Source organism: Maniola hyperantus, chromosome 4 (assembly GCF_902806685.2).
Source record: "Maniola hyperantus chromosome 4, iAphHyp1.2, whole genome shotgun sequence".
NCBI classification, from domain to species: Eukaryota; Metazoa; Arthropoda; class Insecta; order Lepidoptera; family Nymphalidae; genus Maniola; species Maniola hyperantus.
The window spans coordinates 10,783,402-10,803,225 of NC_048539.1; the positions used below are offsets into that span (position 1 = coordinate 10,783,402).

General features: G+C 36.6%; 1 protein-coding gene across 1 annotated transcript; it reads left to right on the plus strand.

Annotated features, from left to right (window-relative positions):
* Nucleotides 1-14,041: 14,041 nt before the first annotated feature.
* On the plus strand, nucleotides 14,042-19,516 carry LOC138402282 (uncharacterized). The gene has a single exon (XM_069498410.1). It carries the CDS (start codon nucleotides 14,144-14,146, stop codon nucleotides 15,647-15,649), a length of 1,506 nt encoding a protein of 501 aa, XP_069354511.1. The 5' UTR covers nucleotides 14,042-14,143; the 3' UTR covers nucleotides 15,650-19,516.
* Nucleotides 19,517-19,824: the final 308 nt, after the last annotated feature.

Here is a 19,824-nt window from a genome sequence, read left to right on the forward strand (position 1 = left end):
TTAGGGGTTAGCGAAGGGTGATAAGCGTTCAACTGGTCTGTGTTTATCTATTAAGGAGTACAAAAGGTGAGATGGAAATCGATCCGTGAGTCGTGACCTTATTTGAAAAGTTACTGGGTAAGAACGATAATAACAGAAAGATCCGCGTTAAAAGCCCGGCAAAATATTCAAGTTATTATAATGCTGAGATGATTACCTATTTATTACAAGGTGACCTAAAACTTCATTAAACAAAAACAAGTCAAAGAGGCAATACGCGATATCGAGGAAATTGACGAAACGACGATATTGATGGTATTGACGAAATATATCATGCGGATGTTGTTGAAATTCTGCGATACCAGAATGGCGGTACGGTATTAATAGTGTAACGCCCCCTATGTCAGATTAGTAGATCTCATCAAGCGCAAATTACATAGGAACGTTGCTGACCACACATCACAGGACCAATCGCACAGATGGTATGTATAGGTACAGTAATAATTGTTATGTTCAGGAGTTAGGTATTAGGGCTTCAATTTGACAAAATGCAGATGGGAAGTTATCAGCATATTGAGTACTCACTAAAAAAGATTTTTAATGTACCTACTTACTAATTTATTAGAATAGAATAGAATATATTATTTTTATTCAAGTAAACTTTTACAATTGCTTTTGAATCGTCAACTAGTTTAATTAACCACTGGTTCAGAATGCCGTTCCTAACGAGAAGAACCAGCAAGAAACTTGGCGGTTGCTCTTTTCAAGTGATCAATTATTATTTAATAATTATTACCAAAATCATCTATGCTTGTCATCTGAACTATAAAATATATTATATTTTATTATTAGATTATGTAGTTAGAACTGAAGCTGACAAAGTAGCCGGGAATACCAACATGCGGAAAAAGCAACCTAATACTTGCGTACAGACGGTACCTATGATTAGCTATAGTTAAGATTGAGCAAATGCGCTTTTAAGACTGACTGTCCACTGGTGCGGAGCTTGGTAGCGGAGCGGAGCGGAGCGGAGCGAGAAAGTGATGCGAAGCGGAGTTTCGAACTTTATCTGTCCATAGACGCGGAGCTAGGTAGCGGAGTAGAGCGAGAAAGTAATGCGGAACGGAGTTGCGGACTGTGTTTTGTGTTTTTCCATATACGAGGAGCTAGCCCCGCTCCGCGTTAAAATATATGATTTTAAGGGTTCCGTACCTCAAAAGGAAAAACGGAACCCTTATAGGATAGCTTACATTTGGGGAAAAATCTGAAAACCGTGAATTTAGGGTTAGATCACACAAAAAATTTAATTGTGGTCATGAACTAATAATTAGTATTTTCAACTTTCGAAGTGAGTGACTATATCAAATGGGGTATCATATGAAAGGTCTTCACCTGTACATTCTAAAACAGATTTTTATTTATTTTTATGAATCATAGTTTTTGTATTATGGTGCGAAATGTCGAAAAAATACGACTGTAGTACGGAACTCTCATTGCGCGAGCCTGACTCGCACTTGGCCGGTTTTTTTTAAACTAGTCCGCAAATCCTTATACACTGAAGCGGAGCGGGAGTTTTATGCAATTCTATTGGTTAATATTTGCACAGCTGCTCCGCTCCACTTCTCTCTTCTCTGCACTAGTGGATAGGCAGCCAAAGCCTTGCAAAACATAACCTATGAGTTAGGTAGGTAATTATTATTATGATCAATGAATGCTAGTAAATAAAGAAAAATCGAAAGAATAAAGAAACACTGAAGTTGTACAACTTTAAACACATCATGTGGGTAGGTAACTTAAACTAACATTTACTGTTCTTCCCAAACTCTAGTCTCACATAAATCTCCAGGGGAGATGGAAAACTGGACACTTGTAAGCCATTACTTAGTGCTGTAGATATCTGTAGAACTCTAAGTTGCCCACATCTCTCTTGTAGAAGAATTACTTTATGGGGGTAGGGGAAGTTTAGTTTGTTTGGTATATTAAGTCTCGTTTACATAGCGTAATGTAATTATTGTAAGGCTGACATTTATCACGGTTGCTTGTTCGTACCTAAAAAATAATTCATCATCATCGTCATCATGATCAACCGGCTCACTACAGAGCACGAGTCTCCTCTCAGTATGTGAAGGGGTTGGCCATAGTCCACCACGCTGGCCAAGTACGGATTGGCAGACTTTACACACCTTTGCGAACGTTATGGAGAACTCTCAGGCATGCAGATGCCTCACGATGTTTTCCTTCACCGTTAAAGCGATTGATAATTAATTTCTAAAAACGCACATAACTCCGAAAAGTTAAAGGTGCGTGCCCGGGATCGAACCCCCCACCTCCCGAATAGGAGGCGGACGTCGTGATCACCAGGGTATCACGGTTCGTGATTGAAAAAAAATTGGAAATCTAATAAGGGTTGAAATGTTATATTTTTATTTATACACTTTCGGAAAGTTAACACACAATAAAAGATTCCGCTGAAAAGGGAGAAATTAATTAAATAGGATTACGACCCGATCCGCCGCACCGAGGTTAAACAAAGTTAACGGTGGTATAATTTAAATGGCGATATTAGCACATTTAATAATGATTAGTAGGTACTTAGAAGTAAATTGAGATTTTAAAAATTTCACCCCCTATTAGCGGTTGAATTTTCAAAAATCCTTTCCTAGCGGATGCCTAAGCTACGTCATAATAGCTATCTGCCTGCCAAATTTCAGCCCGATCCGTCCAGTAGTTTGAGCTGTGCGTTAATAGTCAGTCACCTTTTCCTTTTAGATATTTACATTGGTCAAAAATAGTTTTAACAAAAAAAATCGGATAGGTGCTTTTGACTGCAAAAAAAATCGGTTAAAAATTGTTTTAAATCCGAGCTCCCTGGCTCCACGCAGTCTTTCTGTCCTATCTCTAAAGTGTTTTAAATGGGCTACGGATAGAACGATAAGACTGGGTTGAGTCGTCGTCGGGGTGTTCCGTTTTGTTCTGGGTCACATTCCACCTAATCTTATATCATAATTTATGTACCTAGTGATGATATTTTTTTCAGTGAAGAGCATAATGCTGAGCTGGGACCCTTTTTCGGGTTGTGCCACACATGACCGTTTGTTCCGGCGCTTCTTTTGCTTGAAGCACGTTGGGCTTATGCTCAGGTGGAAGAAGCCGAATAACCAGCTCTTAGTTTTAAGATGTGATGTGTGACACAGTTTTGTAAATTTCTTTGACCGGAATTTCAGTCAAGACTACTTTTACCAACCTCTATAGTCAAAATTACTTTAAACTCTAACTTACGTACTTGACGACCTCCCTGGCGCAGTGGTAAGCTCTGTGGTCTTATTAGTGGGAGGTCCCGGTTTTAATTCCTGGCAGGGAATCGGAATTTTATAATTTCTAAATTTCTGGTCTGGTCTGGTGGGAGGCTGCGGCCGTGGCTAGTTACCACACTACCGGCAAAGCCGTGCCGTCAAGCTATTTAGCGTTCCGGTACGATGCCGTGTAGAAACCATGGGTTTATTAAAAACTGCCATACCCCTTCCAGGTTAACTCCAACTAAGACCTCATCATTTCTTCCCATAAGTCATGATTGTCATCAAGCGCAAGTCTATCATGTACCTAATTTATAAAAAACTGTTTTTACAGTTAAAAGTTGTTTTGAATGCATAAGAGTTTTGATGGTAACGTAACTATTGTCCGTACAAAATGAGAACTCACTTGCCATTTTATTTCTATGTGTCATGTCAAAAGTACGATTTTAGTCCTTATTTTAAAGGTGAACTGTACTTTTGATATGACAGTTGGCATAAAGAGCTAAAACGTAACTATAGTCCGTACAAAATGAGAACTCACTTGTCATTTTATTTCTGTGTCATGTCAAAAGTACGATTTTAGTCCTTATTTTAAAGGTGAACCGTACTTTTGATATGACAGTTGACATATAGAGCTAAAACGTAGGTAACTATAGTCCGTACAAAATGAGAACTCACTTGCCATTTTAATTCTGTGTGTCATGTCAAAAGTACGATTTTAGTCCTTATTTTAAAGGTGAACCCTACTTTTGATATGACAGTTAACATTATTTATACTTCAGAGGATAGTCGTTAATTACCAGAAGGCCTTTTATACTCCTCCCTATAATGAGATGCCTTTGATCGTCGCTGCCAGGTTGTTTGTGGTATCGTAGACATTATTATTATTACTAAGCCGCGTCAACACTAATTAAGATTTTTCTTTGTGTTTTCGGCGATAAAATGTCAGTGGTATACCTATAGTAGGACGCGACAGGTCGAGATGGCAATCGGGAAGGGAACGCCCCGCACACCCGCACAACCCCCGCGCTAACCCGATGCGGGGCATTCCCTCCCCCGATTGCCATCTCGACCTGTCGCGTGCCTACTATAGGTAGCTTATAGTAAACTAATCTAACCTACATAATTAATTCAAACTAGGGCTTCATTCGATATAATTATGCCTTTACTAACCAATACCTACCGCAAAATCGTTTTGATTGGCGGTTGAACGGCTTACCACTCGTTAACGGTGATTAATGTGTTAACTCGCATCGACAGTAGGATAATTTAAAAGGCATTTTACTATTAATACTTTTTATACAGCAGGCGGGTCACCTAATATTAATTGATAGCTGCCGTCCATGAATGAACATTTTGCAGCCTAGAGAAACCATCAAGCCAAAGCATAACCAGCTTTTTATAAAGAACTAGCGGCCCGCCCCAATTTCGCACAGGTAGCTTATGCTTTTCAAGATGCGTGAGTCTGAATAAAAATGCACTTAGTCGGGTTTATAAGTATAAAAAGTCGGTCAAGTGCGAGTTGGGCTTACACACGAAGGGATTCCGTATCATCGTAGAAGAAATAACACTTTTTTTAACACTTTTTCATTTTGAAATTTTATTATTTGTTTTTATAACGGTAATATATGTAAATAGGTACGGTACACATTCTTTCAAAATTTCTTCTCTCTACCTATTACGGTTCACGTGTTACAAACCTGCTGACAGACCGACGGACGGACATCGCAGGCTTAGTAATAGGGTTCCGTTGGCACCGTGCGGGTATAACGAAGCCCTAAAAATGCCCAATATTTGACACCTAGTCAAATCAGTGACTTTTTATTAAACGTCATAACGCGCGCTTAGTATGCGAGATTCTATGAAATACTGGAATGTGACGTCACATCATAATGACGTACTTTTTTAGTTTAATCGATAATTTTAAATGGTAACAACACTTAAAACTAACAAAGAACGCGGATTTTACGTAAAATGGAAAATCCTCTATGTAATAATCACTGAGAAATAATTTATTTTTGATATAGGTAGACAAATACCCAATTGGTGCCATTATCTTACTAAATTAAAGCTTTCAAGAAGTTATAAATAGGAATAGCCCGCAACACAAGTCTGCACTGTACCACTGAATAAATAACAGGTTTACATGAAAATGGTGTTTAGTTTGAACCCGTGCCAAATTAGATTACCTCGGGGACTGTAATCTCTAACAAATGTTCTTGACCTGGAAAATCATATTTCTTCGTGATTGTGTTTGCCCGTTGAATTGAATATTGATCAATGTTTGCTCTAATTGAATTTTCTTCTTATGTAATCGAACAAATTGCGAATTCTATCGAACTTTCTTAAAAAAATAAAAGGGCAAACCAGTGGCAAACTGATTGACCGACATATCAACGTTATAATATAGTAGTTGATGCTCGATTTAGTTTTTTTAAATCCCGTGGAAACTCTTTGATTTTCCGGGATACAAAGTAGCACTTAAGTAGCATAATAGGTATGTCCTTCCCTGGGATGCAACCTATGTCGAATTTCGCCAAAATCGGTTGAACGGATGGGCCGTGAAAAACTAGCATCGACAGACAGACAGATATACAGACAGAGAGAGAGACACGCTTTCGCATTTATACTCTTAGTATGGATAAAGCTCAAACTACTGAGTCTAGAAATTGAAATTCTGCATGTAGGTATCCTTATAAGTAAGGATAGAGAACCCTTTTAGAATTTCCCTCGAGCAAAGCCGGGGCAAGTCGGTTAGTGTAAACTAAACCTCAACTAGAACTATTAGAATTCCGTACGTTGTAATTAATCAGCGCATGGAATTTGGAAGTCTGCTGTCTGCTGAACTATGACAATAATAAAATTCTTAAAATGTTAGGGAGTGCCAAATTATGTACCTACTACCCATCAGTGCGGAAACCCAAGAAAAATTCTATTACAACTGCTAAAATACTGCTAAAATCGATATATTGAAATGTTAAGGAAGCCCTATATCTGTGTCGAATAGATGCCGACGAATAATTCTGAGTGCGTTTTTCCGCTCTATTTGTATATGTGACCTAAATCTGCTAAGATGTTACATTTGATAATTTGAAAACTACATTTGGGACCTAGAACAAATGCTCTCTAAACAGGCCATGTTAAGTACTTTTGTAACGTCCAAAACTTGTAATCACTGAAGCGGCTTTGTGTCTGTAAACTTTCTTCAACACGAGCTCTAAAAAGAAAGCATAAATACCAAAGAACAATGGAAACATGTGCCAAGTTTACTACTGACTGAAGTGATTGCTTATAGGCAAAGAGGCAGCCGCAAGATGGTACAGAATTTAGAAATGTTACATTGTACATTTAAGAATTTTATTGTAGACACCATACAAATAATTTAGAATCATATTTAAAGTTGGAAATAAGAAATATACTTCATCATAAATCAGAGTAAACTAGAACGAGGAAACTCTATAGGTAAGTACTTTGGCAGACTCTATGGTGGTAATATTTAATGTACAAGATCACTATGAATAATTGTTTTATAGTTTGTATGAATAGGTGTTGAGTATCAACAGCGAAGTTACGGAGTTGATTTTTAATTTGTCAAAATTTTCGTTTTTGTAAAAAAAATTACCTAAAAAGATAATAATTTGAAAGTTTTTGGTAAGTAGTTGGGAATACTACGTTAAGTCTAGGTTTATACATTTTTATTTTGAGGTAAAAATCTGAAGTGTTAAATATAAAAGGATTTGGTTTCACATTAAAATAACACCGCTCCCAAATTAATACACCTACATTTGAAAATTGAATGGAATTAAAAATACCTACTTACCTATATTTTAATCATAATAATATGGTAGTCCAAGTAGACTTTCCGCAGGGATGCGTACTCTTTAAATAGAGTTAACTTATACTAACGTAATTATAATCTCAAACCACACGAGTATATCTCATGTGCTCAAACTACTGGACGGATCGAGCTGAAATTTGGCATGCAGATAGCTATTTGGACGTAGATGTCTACTAAGAAAGGACTTTTGAAACTTAACAACAAAAAAGTAAAATAGGGGTTTGAAATTTGTATAGTCCACGCGGACTAAGTAGCGGGAATAAGCTAGTTTTCATTATAACAATTTCAATCTTATGTCAAAGTAAAAGGCTGAGTTGCTAAAAAAAGAAGTCGCGCCTTAGCGTGGCTCTATTTGCGTCCGTTGACGATGCGCCCGCTCTCAGGCTACTTATAGGTACAAAACAAAAAATACTTTCCGAAGAAGTACCTAAGTACCTAGTACATTGTATGCGTACCTAACCGACTCTCTGGAGCACTTGTACCTAACTTTACACGTTACTTAATAACGGTTAAACGAAATTACTCCGCTACATCCAAGGGTCCGTTAATAAATTGTGGAACAGACAACTTAATTAGACAATTTCACCGAATGACAGCACATAAATTTAAAGTATTTAGGAACTTGTATTTACTTTTCGGTAAAGTACGCGACAGGTCAAGATGGCAATCGTGGTGGGGACACTCCGCACACCCGCACAGGCCCCGCGCTTCTTTCTTCACTCTGGGCTGGTTTCCGCACTTAAAAGCCCCCGCGCTTATCTGGTGCGTGATAGCGGGGTGACGTGCGGGTGTGCGGGGCGTCCCCCCGCCTCAAACCCCGATTGCCATCTCGACCTGTAGCGTACTATATACGTATTTATTAGTCTTACAAATTAAGGCGTTGAAGGTTTATTTCAGCTTAGCGTTATACCAGCGTGCTAACCAAATCCAACCATTTATTAATCAGAAAGCCATCCAGCCAGCGATAAAGCCAACATTAAAAAAAGAACCAGAAATACAGTAGAATATGTAATGCCAAACTTGTTATTTTACTATATTCCTGGTGGCATACAATAATAATAAGTAAGCATTCTTTGTTTCAAGCTATATTAAAAGTTCAGTAGTTCCAGAGATTACCCCCTACAAAAAAACTTACAAACTTTACCTCCTTATAATATTAGTATACATTAGCTTATAATATGCTGTATCATAACTCCGGACACTCTCGAATAGTACATGTGGTAACCACTAAGCTGTCCTACACTAAAGAAAAGAGGTAAAGTTTGTAAGTTTGGATGTAGGAGGTAATATTCGAAACTATTCATCCGATTTTGAAAATTCTTTTACTTATAGATAGCATTAAATAGTACATACATTAGATACTCGTCAATAGTAGCTATGCATAATGTATTTCACAAAATGTAAGTGCTTAGTCTGCTAAAAAGGAAATGATAAAAAATATACTAAATGTCGCTTCACATCAAAGCATTATATTTCGTCTAATCTGAACCGGTAATTTTGTGAAGTAAAGTTTGGGCGGAAACTAATAGAGTGCGTGTACAACCCTTCGGAATTCCGCCCTTCCCCGCCTTCTATGCAAATGTGTAGGACTCTGTAAATTTTGCCGTTTTTCATTTTAACTAATTGCTTTTCTTACCAACTTGATAATTTTACACTATCCTATAGTTAGATAACCACATCACTGTATAGTTATGTAACTTAATGTCACGACATACTTTGCAATTGAGATGCAGTTGTTCTTCAGTTGACATAACTGCATCACAACTGCTGACTGACTGCGCCAGTTTGCGTGCAGTTGGTCTGCAGTTTACACTGAGTTCCCATACTAGAACTGCACACCAACTGCAATTTTGCAACCGTCTTACCGACCATTTATCCTTTAATTAATATTTCATTTCGTGTAAGCTACTCCATTTTCAGATTGTTAACAACCCTGAAAGTTTATGTAGCCCAAACGTGAGGCAATTTATATGAACTCTGACGTCATTACAAAGTCATCACACTAAAAGCGGAGTTGTAATCACGTATTATATTACCTAAAATGTTTGACGTCACAGAATCTACTTAAGAATGATCTTCACGGTAGCACCAAGTCGTGTGTGAGAGCATGCTATATCAACCCGCATTTACGGGTCTGTAAGCACCTGAACTGCGCTGCGCTTCACTGCAGGTCGCGGCACAGAGCATCAAAATATTATTTCTATCATTTTGTATGGCGCATATTGCACTAAAACGGCGCTGCACAGCGCTTCACCGCGCGTTGCCGCGCGTCGCGGTGGGGAGAATATTCTGAAGCGCAGCGCTGTGACGTGTAAAAGCGAGATGCGCGATGTTTTGACCGCGTAAATCTAAAATGTATCAATATAATGAAACAAAACAAAAGACATTCTTCTTCACACGACATTTGCACCGCGTCGCATGTTGTTTGCAAGATAAATCTAGGATAAATCTGACCGAATACGTAGTGACGCATACATTATAATACTACTATACTACGTTAAAAAAAGTACACAGTTTGAATTGTGTTAACGGATCTATACTCTCTAAATACCTAAGTACAGTAGCTGGCAAGAAATGTTGTACAATCAACCATTAGAATGAGATTGTGGCTGTGTAAAGCTTTGTCTCTGTCACTCATACCTATGTGACGTATTGTCGGTCTCAACGACAGAGACAACGCTCTATAAAACCACTATCTCTTTCTTAAGGTACAACATTTTCTTCCGCGTACTGTATTGATGTTTTCGCCACTTCGTAAACGTATTCGGTAATATTTATCCTGCAAAAAACTTGCGGTGCAGAGGTAGAACATTTCATATTAAAATTTTAAGCTTGGTGCTCAATCGAGGTGGGGGTGCGATGCCCTCGTTGCCTAACAAGCCAACAACATAATGGTATCCTATTACAGTCTATCAAGTAACAACAAAGTAACTAACTTTGTGAAATACAAGCTTTAAAGTTTAGAAGGCATCTTGTGATTATAGAAACGATACGAACGGCTGCCAAGATCATTTTCTGTGGTCTCTAAGAGATCGACTTGTTTCCATTTTAATACAAAAAACGATGGTAAAGTTATTTAATGGACTAAGAGCCAGCGCGTGCCAGACCTTCCTTATTTTATAAAAGCTGAAAGTTTCTGTGCGTCTACAACTGGGGACAAAAGTCCCCAACACTGGGAGAAACGTTTGTTTTTGATGTTTGTTTGGATCATGGTGGCTTTGGGAGATAACAGGCAATAAAGGTGTACCTAAACAATCTTACGTCAAAATATAAAGTCTAATTTTTTATATAAGAAATCACGTCATGAACAAAGGTCTGGCACGTGCTGGCTCTTAGTCCATTCTGTCTCTTTATCTATTGTAGACTTGTAGTATTGCCGTTTTATTTATTATAACACTAACAATTATTAGATCAACACAAAAAATACGTTTTGGGTAGATCAGGTTTTTAGTCTTACAAACATCTAAGTATGTTTTAACCCTTTCAAGAACGAAAATAATTTTAAATACAAGTTTCCAAGTAAAACTCACTAAGTTTCCTAAGCTATAACTAAAAGACTAACCACAGGTATGTGGAGCGGGGAATTTAATTACAAAGCACTTACTCAGGTCCATGTACTTACAGCCACAATTTGTGTTAAGGCATCGAGAGCAAAAACAACCCCTTTGGAGTTTGTGGTCAATAAATATTATGGGGTGCATTGCAACAACACCTACTTCCTAAACGATCTTCGTTACAAGCTTCGCTTTAAGAAATCTATATCTTATCCATACTAATATTATAAATGCGAAAGTTTGTCTGTTTTTATGTCTGTCTGTCTGTTTGCTAGATTTTCACAGCCCATCGTTTAACCGATTTTAACAAGGTAGAAAGGTAGCTTGCATTCCAGGGAAGGCCAAAGGCCACTTTTGTTCCTGGAAAGTAAAAGAGTTCTCACGGGTTTTTTAATAATTGAAATCCACGCAGACGAAGTCGTGGGCATCATTTAGTAATATTATAATAAGATACGTAATGAAGTCACCAAAAACTCCAAAATTAAAATTCACGATGTCCTAGTTTTAAAATTGGGTTTAGGTTTTAGACAACAGTATCCTAGAAGTGTGGGTACTAAAACTTTGTGGAGCAGAATTTGAATGTTAGACTTTAAACTAAGCGCTATCGACATTCCGGAGGATTGCCTAGACCAAATCACCGTGCGCCGGTTTTTTGGCTTTAACTATACACAGATAATAATATAAAGTACGCGACTGGTTCAGATGGCAATCGGGGAGGGAACCCTGCACACTCGCAAAGCCCCCGCGCCCGGGCGGTGCATGCGAGCGCGGGTGACGTGCGGATTGATCCCCCGCCTCATACCCATATTGTCATCTCGGTCTGTCGCGGACTATACCTACTTACCTACTTTAGTTTTGCTTAGATGACTTAAAAGATAACCAAACCGCAGAAACCTTCTCAGAATAACACGTAAGCGACGCGATCGTCCCGGCGCTTTAGACCTCTTGGAGTTAGGTTTTCACTCGTATCATGATTTTATTGTCAGTTAACCTAACAAATGTTGAATGGCCATGTATAGTGCACCTCTTACGCAGTTCAACCTGAAGGTAGGTACCTACTTGTTTACCTTGTAAGGCATTTAAGGAAAAATAGATTATAGATAAATACAATGAAATTACTTCGCTAAAAATGACATTGATGTAGAAAGAGTCCTTAATTTATTGATACCCAAAGCGATAAGTTAACGGGAAATAAAGTACGTATCATTAAGCACTCATTCCTTTTCGGCTGACGCCCTTGAGAGCAATTATCGGGTCTTCTGAAAATTCCCTTTGATATTTTATTCCATACCATATAGCAGATACCTGTGTGATCTAATATTAAATTGTATTACCGTGTTACAAACGTGTGACAGAATCCTCGACCGACCTCCTCGAGAGTGTAGTGATACAGCATTTAATTCTTATTACATAGGTACAAAGGCATGGATATTTCAACAAACAGACTAGTTAAATACACTCGTATGTAATACTTATTACTGATAGCTTCGCGTTTGAACATAATTTAGTAAGCGGTTGTTGGTAATCTGGCAAATAAACAAGTCGTTTGAACTTGAGTACCCTATTACTTTTTACTATATATAATTTATTACTTTAAATCGAAACACTTATATTGCATCTTTTACTTTATTACACTTACCTATTTTTGAATTTTTACTGATTTATTTCTAAGAACCTGGTAATTTTTTGTAATATTATAAAAAGGAATGATTTTTATGTTTGTAATCGATAAACTCTGAAAATATTATACCGATTTTAATAACTCTTTCACCATTGGAAAGCCAAGTACTTTAACCAGAAGTAACATGGGCTATAAATTGTGTTTCCAGGCATAAAAAGTGATTTCATAATTTATTTCGAAGTGAAAAGACCGTACGTTATAGCAATAACACTTCAACCGATGTTAGCTAGTTTGTGATTGACTTCCAGATCAATCAACGCACAGCTCAAACCAGTAAACGGATCGGGCTTATCGGAATATATAGCATACATATAGGTAATAATGACGTTACCCTCCAATAAGAACGGATTTTTGAAAATTTAACCGAGTTTTAAAATTTGACTAAAATACCAAAATATCAAAGCGTGACTTATTGTCACGTTTTGGTTTTTGGTCTTCGGTCACGTTTTAACATTTCAACAAAAAAGAGTACCTAATATAAATTGGCTCAGGTGGCGTTCGGCTTGAAAATGAATTCCTTAGTCGATTAATTTTATTAAATAGGCTCGTAAAGGAAAATTTTGTTGAAAAGACTATCGAATCTGATTCGAAAGTCTTTTCAATAAAATTGATGATTGAAGGAGATTCATTTAATTCATAAAGTTTAGCTGCGGGATAAACTTCAATTGTTATTGGCTGAAATATTATAGGTGTTACGCAATTCTGTTGTAATCCGATTAAGTCTGCATCACAAGGCATATTAATTACCTGTTTATTGCTGATCGTCAGCCTTGCATACAAATTACTATTCTATAAAAAGTATATTATGGTGTTAGAAAGTAGAATTCGCAGAACTATCTTTGGTTTAGTTTCTATGGATCCTTCAACAACCAAAACTTATCTCAGTACCCGTAGTACAAGATTTTACGTCTCACCAAACCAAACCAAATTCGAGAGTCGAAATACTTCCGCGTTACAGTAAACTGGATCTTAAATGCCTTGTTTTAAAGCTCAAGTTTGTCTACACTTCTACAGCCAGCGCTCCATGCGGAAACATTGCGAAATTAAAATCAGTGGCATTGAATATTTGACTTCAATTCAAGGCTGTTTTGGGTCCATTTTACTGTAACGCGGAAGTATTTCGACTCTCGAATTTGGTTTGGTTTGGTGAGACGTAAAATCTTGTACTACGGGTACTGGTGGATTTTGTATCGACAATACTTTATAAAAGCTGCGAGAAAATGTTGAAAGAGTGAGATAGGGCCAGTATAAATCAGCACGAAGCGGCATGCTGGGTTAACGGTGCGGCGCATCGTCATATTGGGTCGGTGTCGGTGCGGAGCAGCATCGTGATCATCACAACTGTCAAACGCATCTCGCGACAAGGTACAGATAAAAGTAGTTATTTTCTAGATACGTGGACCGCACGAACACGTAAGTAACTTTTCTTCTTCTGCTATCGTTAGGAAGATGCATGAAAATTAAAACAAAAGAACAGAAGCTATAGGTATATCTATATCTTTGTATCATAAATAATTATTGAAATTACTTCGAAAAAAATATCGTTAAAAATATAATGGAGATTTCGAAATGGTTGTATCAAGCTTTCAAAGCTAATCGCTCGGTTTAACCTTTTACAGAAAAGCTTTTGCAAAAACACCTGGAGGTGCAAGTACCAAGAACTAACTTTATTTACCAGTTGCGTGCGAGACGGTAAGTCGAGCGCTCGTGTTGTTTACTAGCTTACTGTGAGTCACCGCGCCGGGCGATATTTTTCGGCGCATACCTACCCGTATTTACTTTTTATATGTAAAATAAAATGAGTGTGACTTTTTGTGATTCGAGTGGAAGTGATATGGCTGAGGAGGACTGCAGGATGGTGGAAGTGCAACCTTTGATACATCAAGAGGTAGTGGTACGGGAAAAACGATTGCGATCTAGTTCGGACGATATTTTAGAGGAAGATGGTTTTACGACGGTACGTAGCAAACGGTCGGTGAAGATGTCTAAAAAGTCAACTAGTGGCTTGAGTTCAGCTGGAAATGAAGAGGAAAACTTACCTATACAAGACGAAAAGATAATTGTTACCGTCACAGGTAAAGAAGTTTTACCTAAACAATTTAAATTGGCTAAATTATTACGATCGGAAAATATTTTGAAAATCAATAGTATTCAGTATAAGAGTCCGTTTAAGATATGTATTGAGTTTGAAGACAAAGAAAATGCACAGAAATTAATAGAATGCAAAAATTTTGTAGATATGGGATTTAGATGTCAGCTGTTGAACGACATGAGTTTAGCGTATGGCATAATAAGAAATGTAGATTTAGATATAGACGACGAAGAGATTAAAGGAAATTTAGAAAGTGACCTTGAAATAGTTTCTATACGAAGATTAAAACGCACGACAAGCACAGGAAAATGGGTTGAAAGTGAGACGATTCGTATAGGTTTCAGAGGATCGGTCTTACCGGCTTATGTGCGTGTATATGGATGTAGGTTTAAAGTATTGTCATATATGTACCCAGTTACTCAGTGTAATGGATGTTGGAAATTTGGCCATAGTGTCCGGTTCTGCCCAAGTAAGAAAATAGTTTGCCCAAAATGTACAGAATATCATTCAAATTGCGAAATATCCACATATAAGTGCGTTAATTGCAAAGGAAACCATATGGCTTTAGATAAATCTTGCCCAATTTTTTTGAAAGAAAAAAACATAAGAATAATAATGCGAGATTTAAATTACACATATAAAAAAGCTTTGTCAATTTATCTTAGCGAGAATGAGGTGAAGAAGAATGATAATAATGAGCAATCGAAAGAAAACTTTTCTACGGCTAAAACTGTAACTGAGAATCAAAGTCTTGGAAGATCATACAAAGATGTATTAATGAGTCAGCATGATATCAACACAGAAAAACAAGAATCCACAGATGAAGAGAGTCAACCAGAAAAAGATATTACAGATACGAAGCAGCGTGTAAAGCGAAATAAAAAGTTTAAGAAACGGAATAAGAGTAATACGAAAACAGAAAGCAGTGGTGATATTCTTAGAGAAGAAAGTGATACAGACATGTCTATGGAAGAGTGTGATGATGAAAACAAAGGTGACGGGAAGAAAAAGTTCGAGAGAAAGAAGGGTAGCATAAGTTTTAGGAAATTTATTCAAAAATTGAAGGAAATATATTTGTCTGACGGTACTTTAGATGGTAAGATTAAAGTATTTATTGGTTTTATTATTGAGGAGATTATTAGGTATATTTCGATTATGTTTAGAGATAATGACATTTGTACATGGCTCCTTTCTAAATTCAATTATGGATAGTCAGAAAAATATAGTCCGTACTTTGAACTTATTACAGTGGAATGCACAAAGTTTAAGACCTAAATTGAAAGAGTTTGAATTGTTATTGATACAAGAAAAAATTCACATAGCATTCATTTCAGAAACTTGGCTCGAGGCTGGCTCTGTATTAAATGTAAATAGTTATAATATATTTCGAAATGATAGAAACGACTCTTATGGAGGTGTTGCTATAGTAGTTCATAGATCGATAATTGTACAGGAATATAATGTAAATACACGTAATAATGGTATAGAATTAGTTAGCTTAAAACTTTTAAATTGTAGTGATATAAAAAATGTAGTATCTGTTTATTGTCCTTCATCGGTTCGCACGGTAATTAGTGACTGGGAACATATTTTTTCGACATTTACGAGTAATACTGTAATAGCAGGTGACTTCAACGCACATCACTTGAGTTGGTCCAATAGATCTGATAATCGTGGTACGCAAATATATGACGCCGCTTTAGACGCTAGCTTTGTGGCACTCAACAATGGTAAGTATACTCGAATAAAGTTAGTCAATAATTATTTACAGAAAAGTTCACCTGATGTAACATTCGTCTCATCAAACATTGCTATAAAACTTGAATGGAATGTAATAAATGAAAGTTTACGAAGTGACCATTTGTGCATAAAAATGCGATTTAACTACCATGATGAACTAAAATTTTCGAAAAAACGTAATATTAAACGTGCGGACTGGCAAAAATATAGAGGTTACATTGAAAATCATTTCCAGAATTTACAGAATGAGGAGGATCCGCAGGTGCTTTATGACCATTTAATAGAGTTAATTTATAGCGCGGCAAATATGAGTATTCCCATGAGTAAAGTACCACAAAATCCGACCATAAAATTTATTCCAAGACCTTATTGGAGTCCTTCGCTGTCTAAGAAGGTAGCTCAGCGTAGGTTAGCACTTAGTCAATTTAGAAAAAACCCTACACCAAATAATTTAAAGATATTAGAGGAAAAACAGTCAGAAGCAAGATCAGCAATATCAAAAGCAAGTACACAAGACTGGCGTGAATATTGTGACAGTATTGATGAATCAACTACATCATCGAACATGTGGAGTCGAATGAGATGGATGAAAGGATTTAAAACAGCAAGATTATCTGTGACTGAAGAACGAAAGGTCGGACTGTTGTGTGAACTTGCTCCTGATTATGTGGTTCCATCAACACCAGTTTTGGAATTTTCAAACACAAAATTAGACTGTTCTTTTAGTTTTGCTGAAATGAAAAATTGTTTCAAAGCAAAAGATACTGCTCCAGGTAGTGATGGAATAACATATTCAATGATATGGAACTTACCAAATTGTGTGAAAACATTTCTTTTAAAAATTTACAACCTTATTTATAGAACCGGGAAGATACCAAAACAATGGCGTGATATAAAAGTTGTAGTTATTCCAAAGTCCACTGAGCCAGGTTTACCATCAAAATTACGTCCGATCTCATTAATTTCCTGCCTTTGTAAAATATTTCACGTTATGGTAGCAAAACGATTAGAATGGTTTGTTGAAAAAAGTAATATTTTGTCTTCATATACTTCTGGGTTTAGACGAGGACAATCGACTATGGATTGCTTAGCACGACTAGTTACCAATATACAAATTGGATTTTCTAAGAACACACCTACTTTGGCTTGTTTTTTAGATATTGAAAATGCATATAATAACATATTAGTAGACAAACTAGTTAATATTCTAGATCAGTTAAAGGTAGGTAGAAGAATTTGTTTATATATATGGAGTTTTTTGACAGAAAGGCATTTAAAAATTAAAAATGAATTCGATGATATCACTTTAATAAGATATGCGCGTAAAGGCTTAGCACAGGGTGATCCTCTATCACCATTGTTATTTAATATTGCAACTTATGAGTTGTGTCAAAGTGTGAATAGTTATATTTCGATATGTCAGTACGCTGACGATTTTGTGTTATATTCCTCACATAGAAATATATTAGAAAGTGCAGCCAAAATTCAACAAGCTTTGGATACGTTTGTTAGACTTCTCGATGGTCTTGGTCTAAAGCTTTCGGAAACTAAATCTAAGTATTGTATATATAGCAGAGGAAATCGTAATTCAGTTTTTACTTTAAGAATCAATCAAAATCAGATTAATTATGTAGATTCATATAAATACCTTGGTATATGGCTGGATAAATCTCTTCGTTGGCATAAGCACATAAAAGAGACGGTTGGAAAAGTTCAACGTTTGCAAAACCTGCTAAGGAATCTGGCTGGGTCGTCTTGGGGTTTACATCCAACGCATTTGCGAAGGATATATATAGCAATGATTAGAAGTAGGCTAGATTATGGAAGTTTTCTCTTTGACAGTAGTGCTAAAACGCATGTTTTCAAGTTAGAAAAAATTCAAAATCAATCTATGCGAATTATTGGAGGCTTTATAAAAAGTACTCCGATACATGTCATGGAGAGTGAGCTCAGCCTACCACCCTTACATTTGAGACGAAGGTATTTGGCGTATAAATATAATTTGAAAGCTGCATCATGGTCGAACAATGTCACAAATCTATTAATGGATGAATTAAAGGAGTTGTGTAATAGTAACCGATACTGGACTAATAAAAAGATACCATTACTGGCTACAACCAGGGCTGAGATAAGTGCGGATGATATTGCTTCGTCATTTCCATTAGAAATGTTTAAGTTGAATACTTGGGTCAACGATATTGATCTGGGTAATATTATATGTGATAACTTAAAGAGTTTGAAGGAGTCTAAGAAGTATTATAATCCCACATACCTCAAATTTAATGTAATCAAAGAAATTTCGGACAAATATTATGGGTGGTACACTTTGTTTACTGACGGATCCAAAAGTGTTAAAGATGGTAATGGGGCAGCTTTTTTTGATCCCTTTGTAGCTAATTACTCTAACAATTGCTTTAAGATAAATAGTAATGTATCAATCATGTCTTTGGAACTTATTGCAATCTATGAAGCATTAAACTATGTACAAAATTTGCCGTGTGAAAAGATCTTGATCTGCACTGATAGTAAGAGTGCATTACAACATATAGCTCGATGTGCCTCTGGCCGCAGAGGTGTCTCGATAGCTTATGTTATACTCTCAAAGATTTTGGATTTTATTAGTACTAAAAAAGAACTTAGATTGCAGTGGGTTCCATCGCATATTGGTTTAACGGGCAATGAAGAGGCTGATAGACTGGCTAAAGAAGCAGCAATAAATGGTAAGGAAATGTATATTAAACCGGATTTTACTGAATTTTTACCAAATTATAAAAAGAAATGTTATCATTTATGGGAAGAGCATTTTGATCGTAAATCCATGGAAAAAGGAATTTGGTATAGAACTATACAGTCTCAGCCTCCTCATATCCCGTGGTTTTTGAATGTAAAAATGAAAAGGAAGTTGATTATTATTGCTCACAGATTGAGATCCGGACACATGCCTCTGAATAAGTTCAAATTTTTAATGAAAGTTACCGAGACACCGCTATGTGATTTATGTGGAGTAATTGAAGATGTTGAACACTTGTTAAATGAATGTGTCCGATTCCAGTCTGGTAGGGATGAAATTGTAAGGCTGATGGATTTGAACAGATTTGATACGGGCATGTTTGTGAATATACTTGCCCGTCCTGCATCTAAGGATGCTATAAGTCTGTTTGAATTCATAAGCCTTATTTCTTGAAGACAGTAAAACTTTTATTTGGTTTTTTCTTTAATTTTTTTGTTTTGTATTTGGGTTATGTCGTTAGGTTAAGATTTTGTTAATTTGATTTTATGTATTAGATTATAATGGGGCTGACATGTATTTAAATATAAAAGCCCCTAAATAAATAAAGAAAAAAAAAAAAAAAAAAAAAAAAACTTTATTTACGAAATAGGAATAGGGCGCGTAGACGTTATGATGCCGAGCCGTAGCACAGCACTACCCTACGGCGTAGCACAACACGGAGCGGTATCGTAGCACAAAACAATGTGATGAATCCCAGCTGCAATAAAGTGTGTAGGTACCATAGATAAAATTAACTTATCTGTGGTGTGTACAAAGTGAAATTCACTGATAGTGCAAGCTGCATACTTAGGTATAATGGCCTGCACATAGTGAATAGTTGCTTCAGGCTCGCTTGGGGTGACCATGCTTTTGCGAT

Coding starts and splice junctions, on each gene's coding strand:
- LOC138402282 (XM_069498410.1), top strand. CDS start 14,144: ATGAGTGTGACTTTTTGTGATTCGAGTGGAAGTGATATGGCTGAGGAG.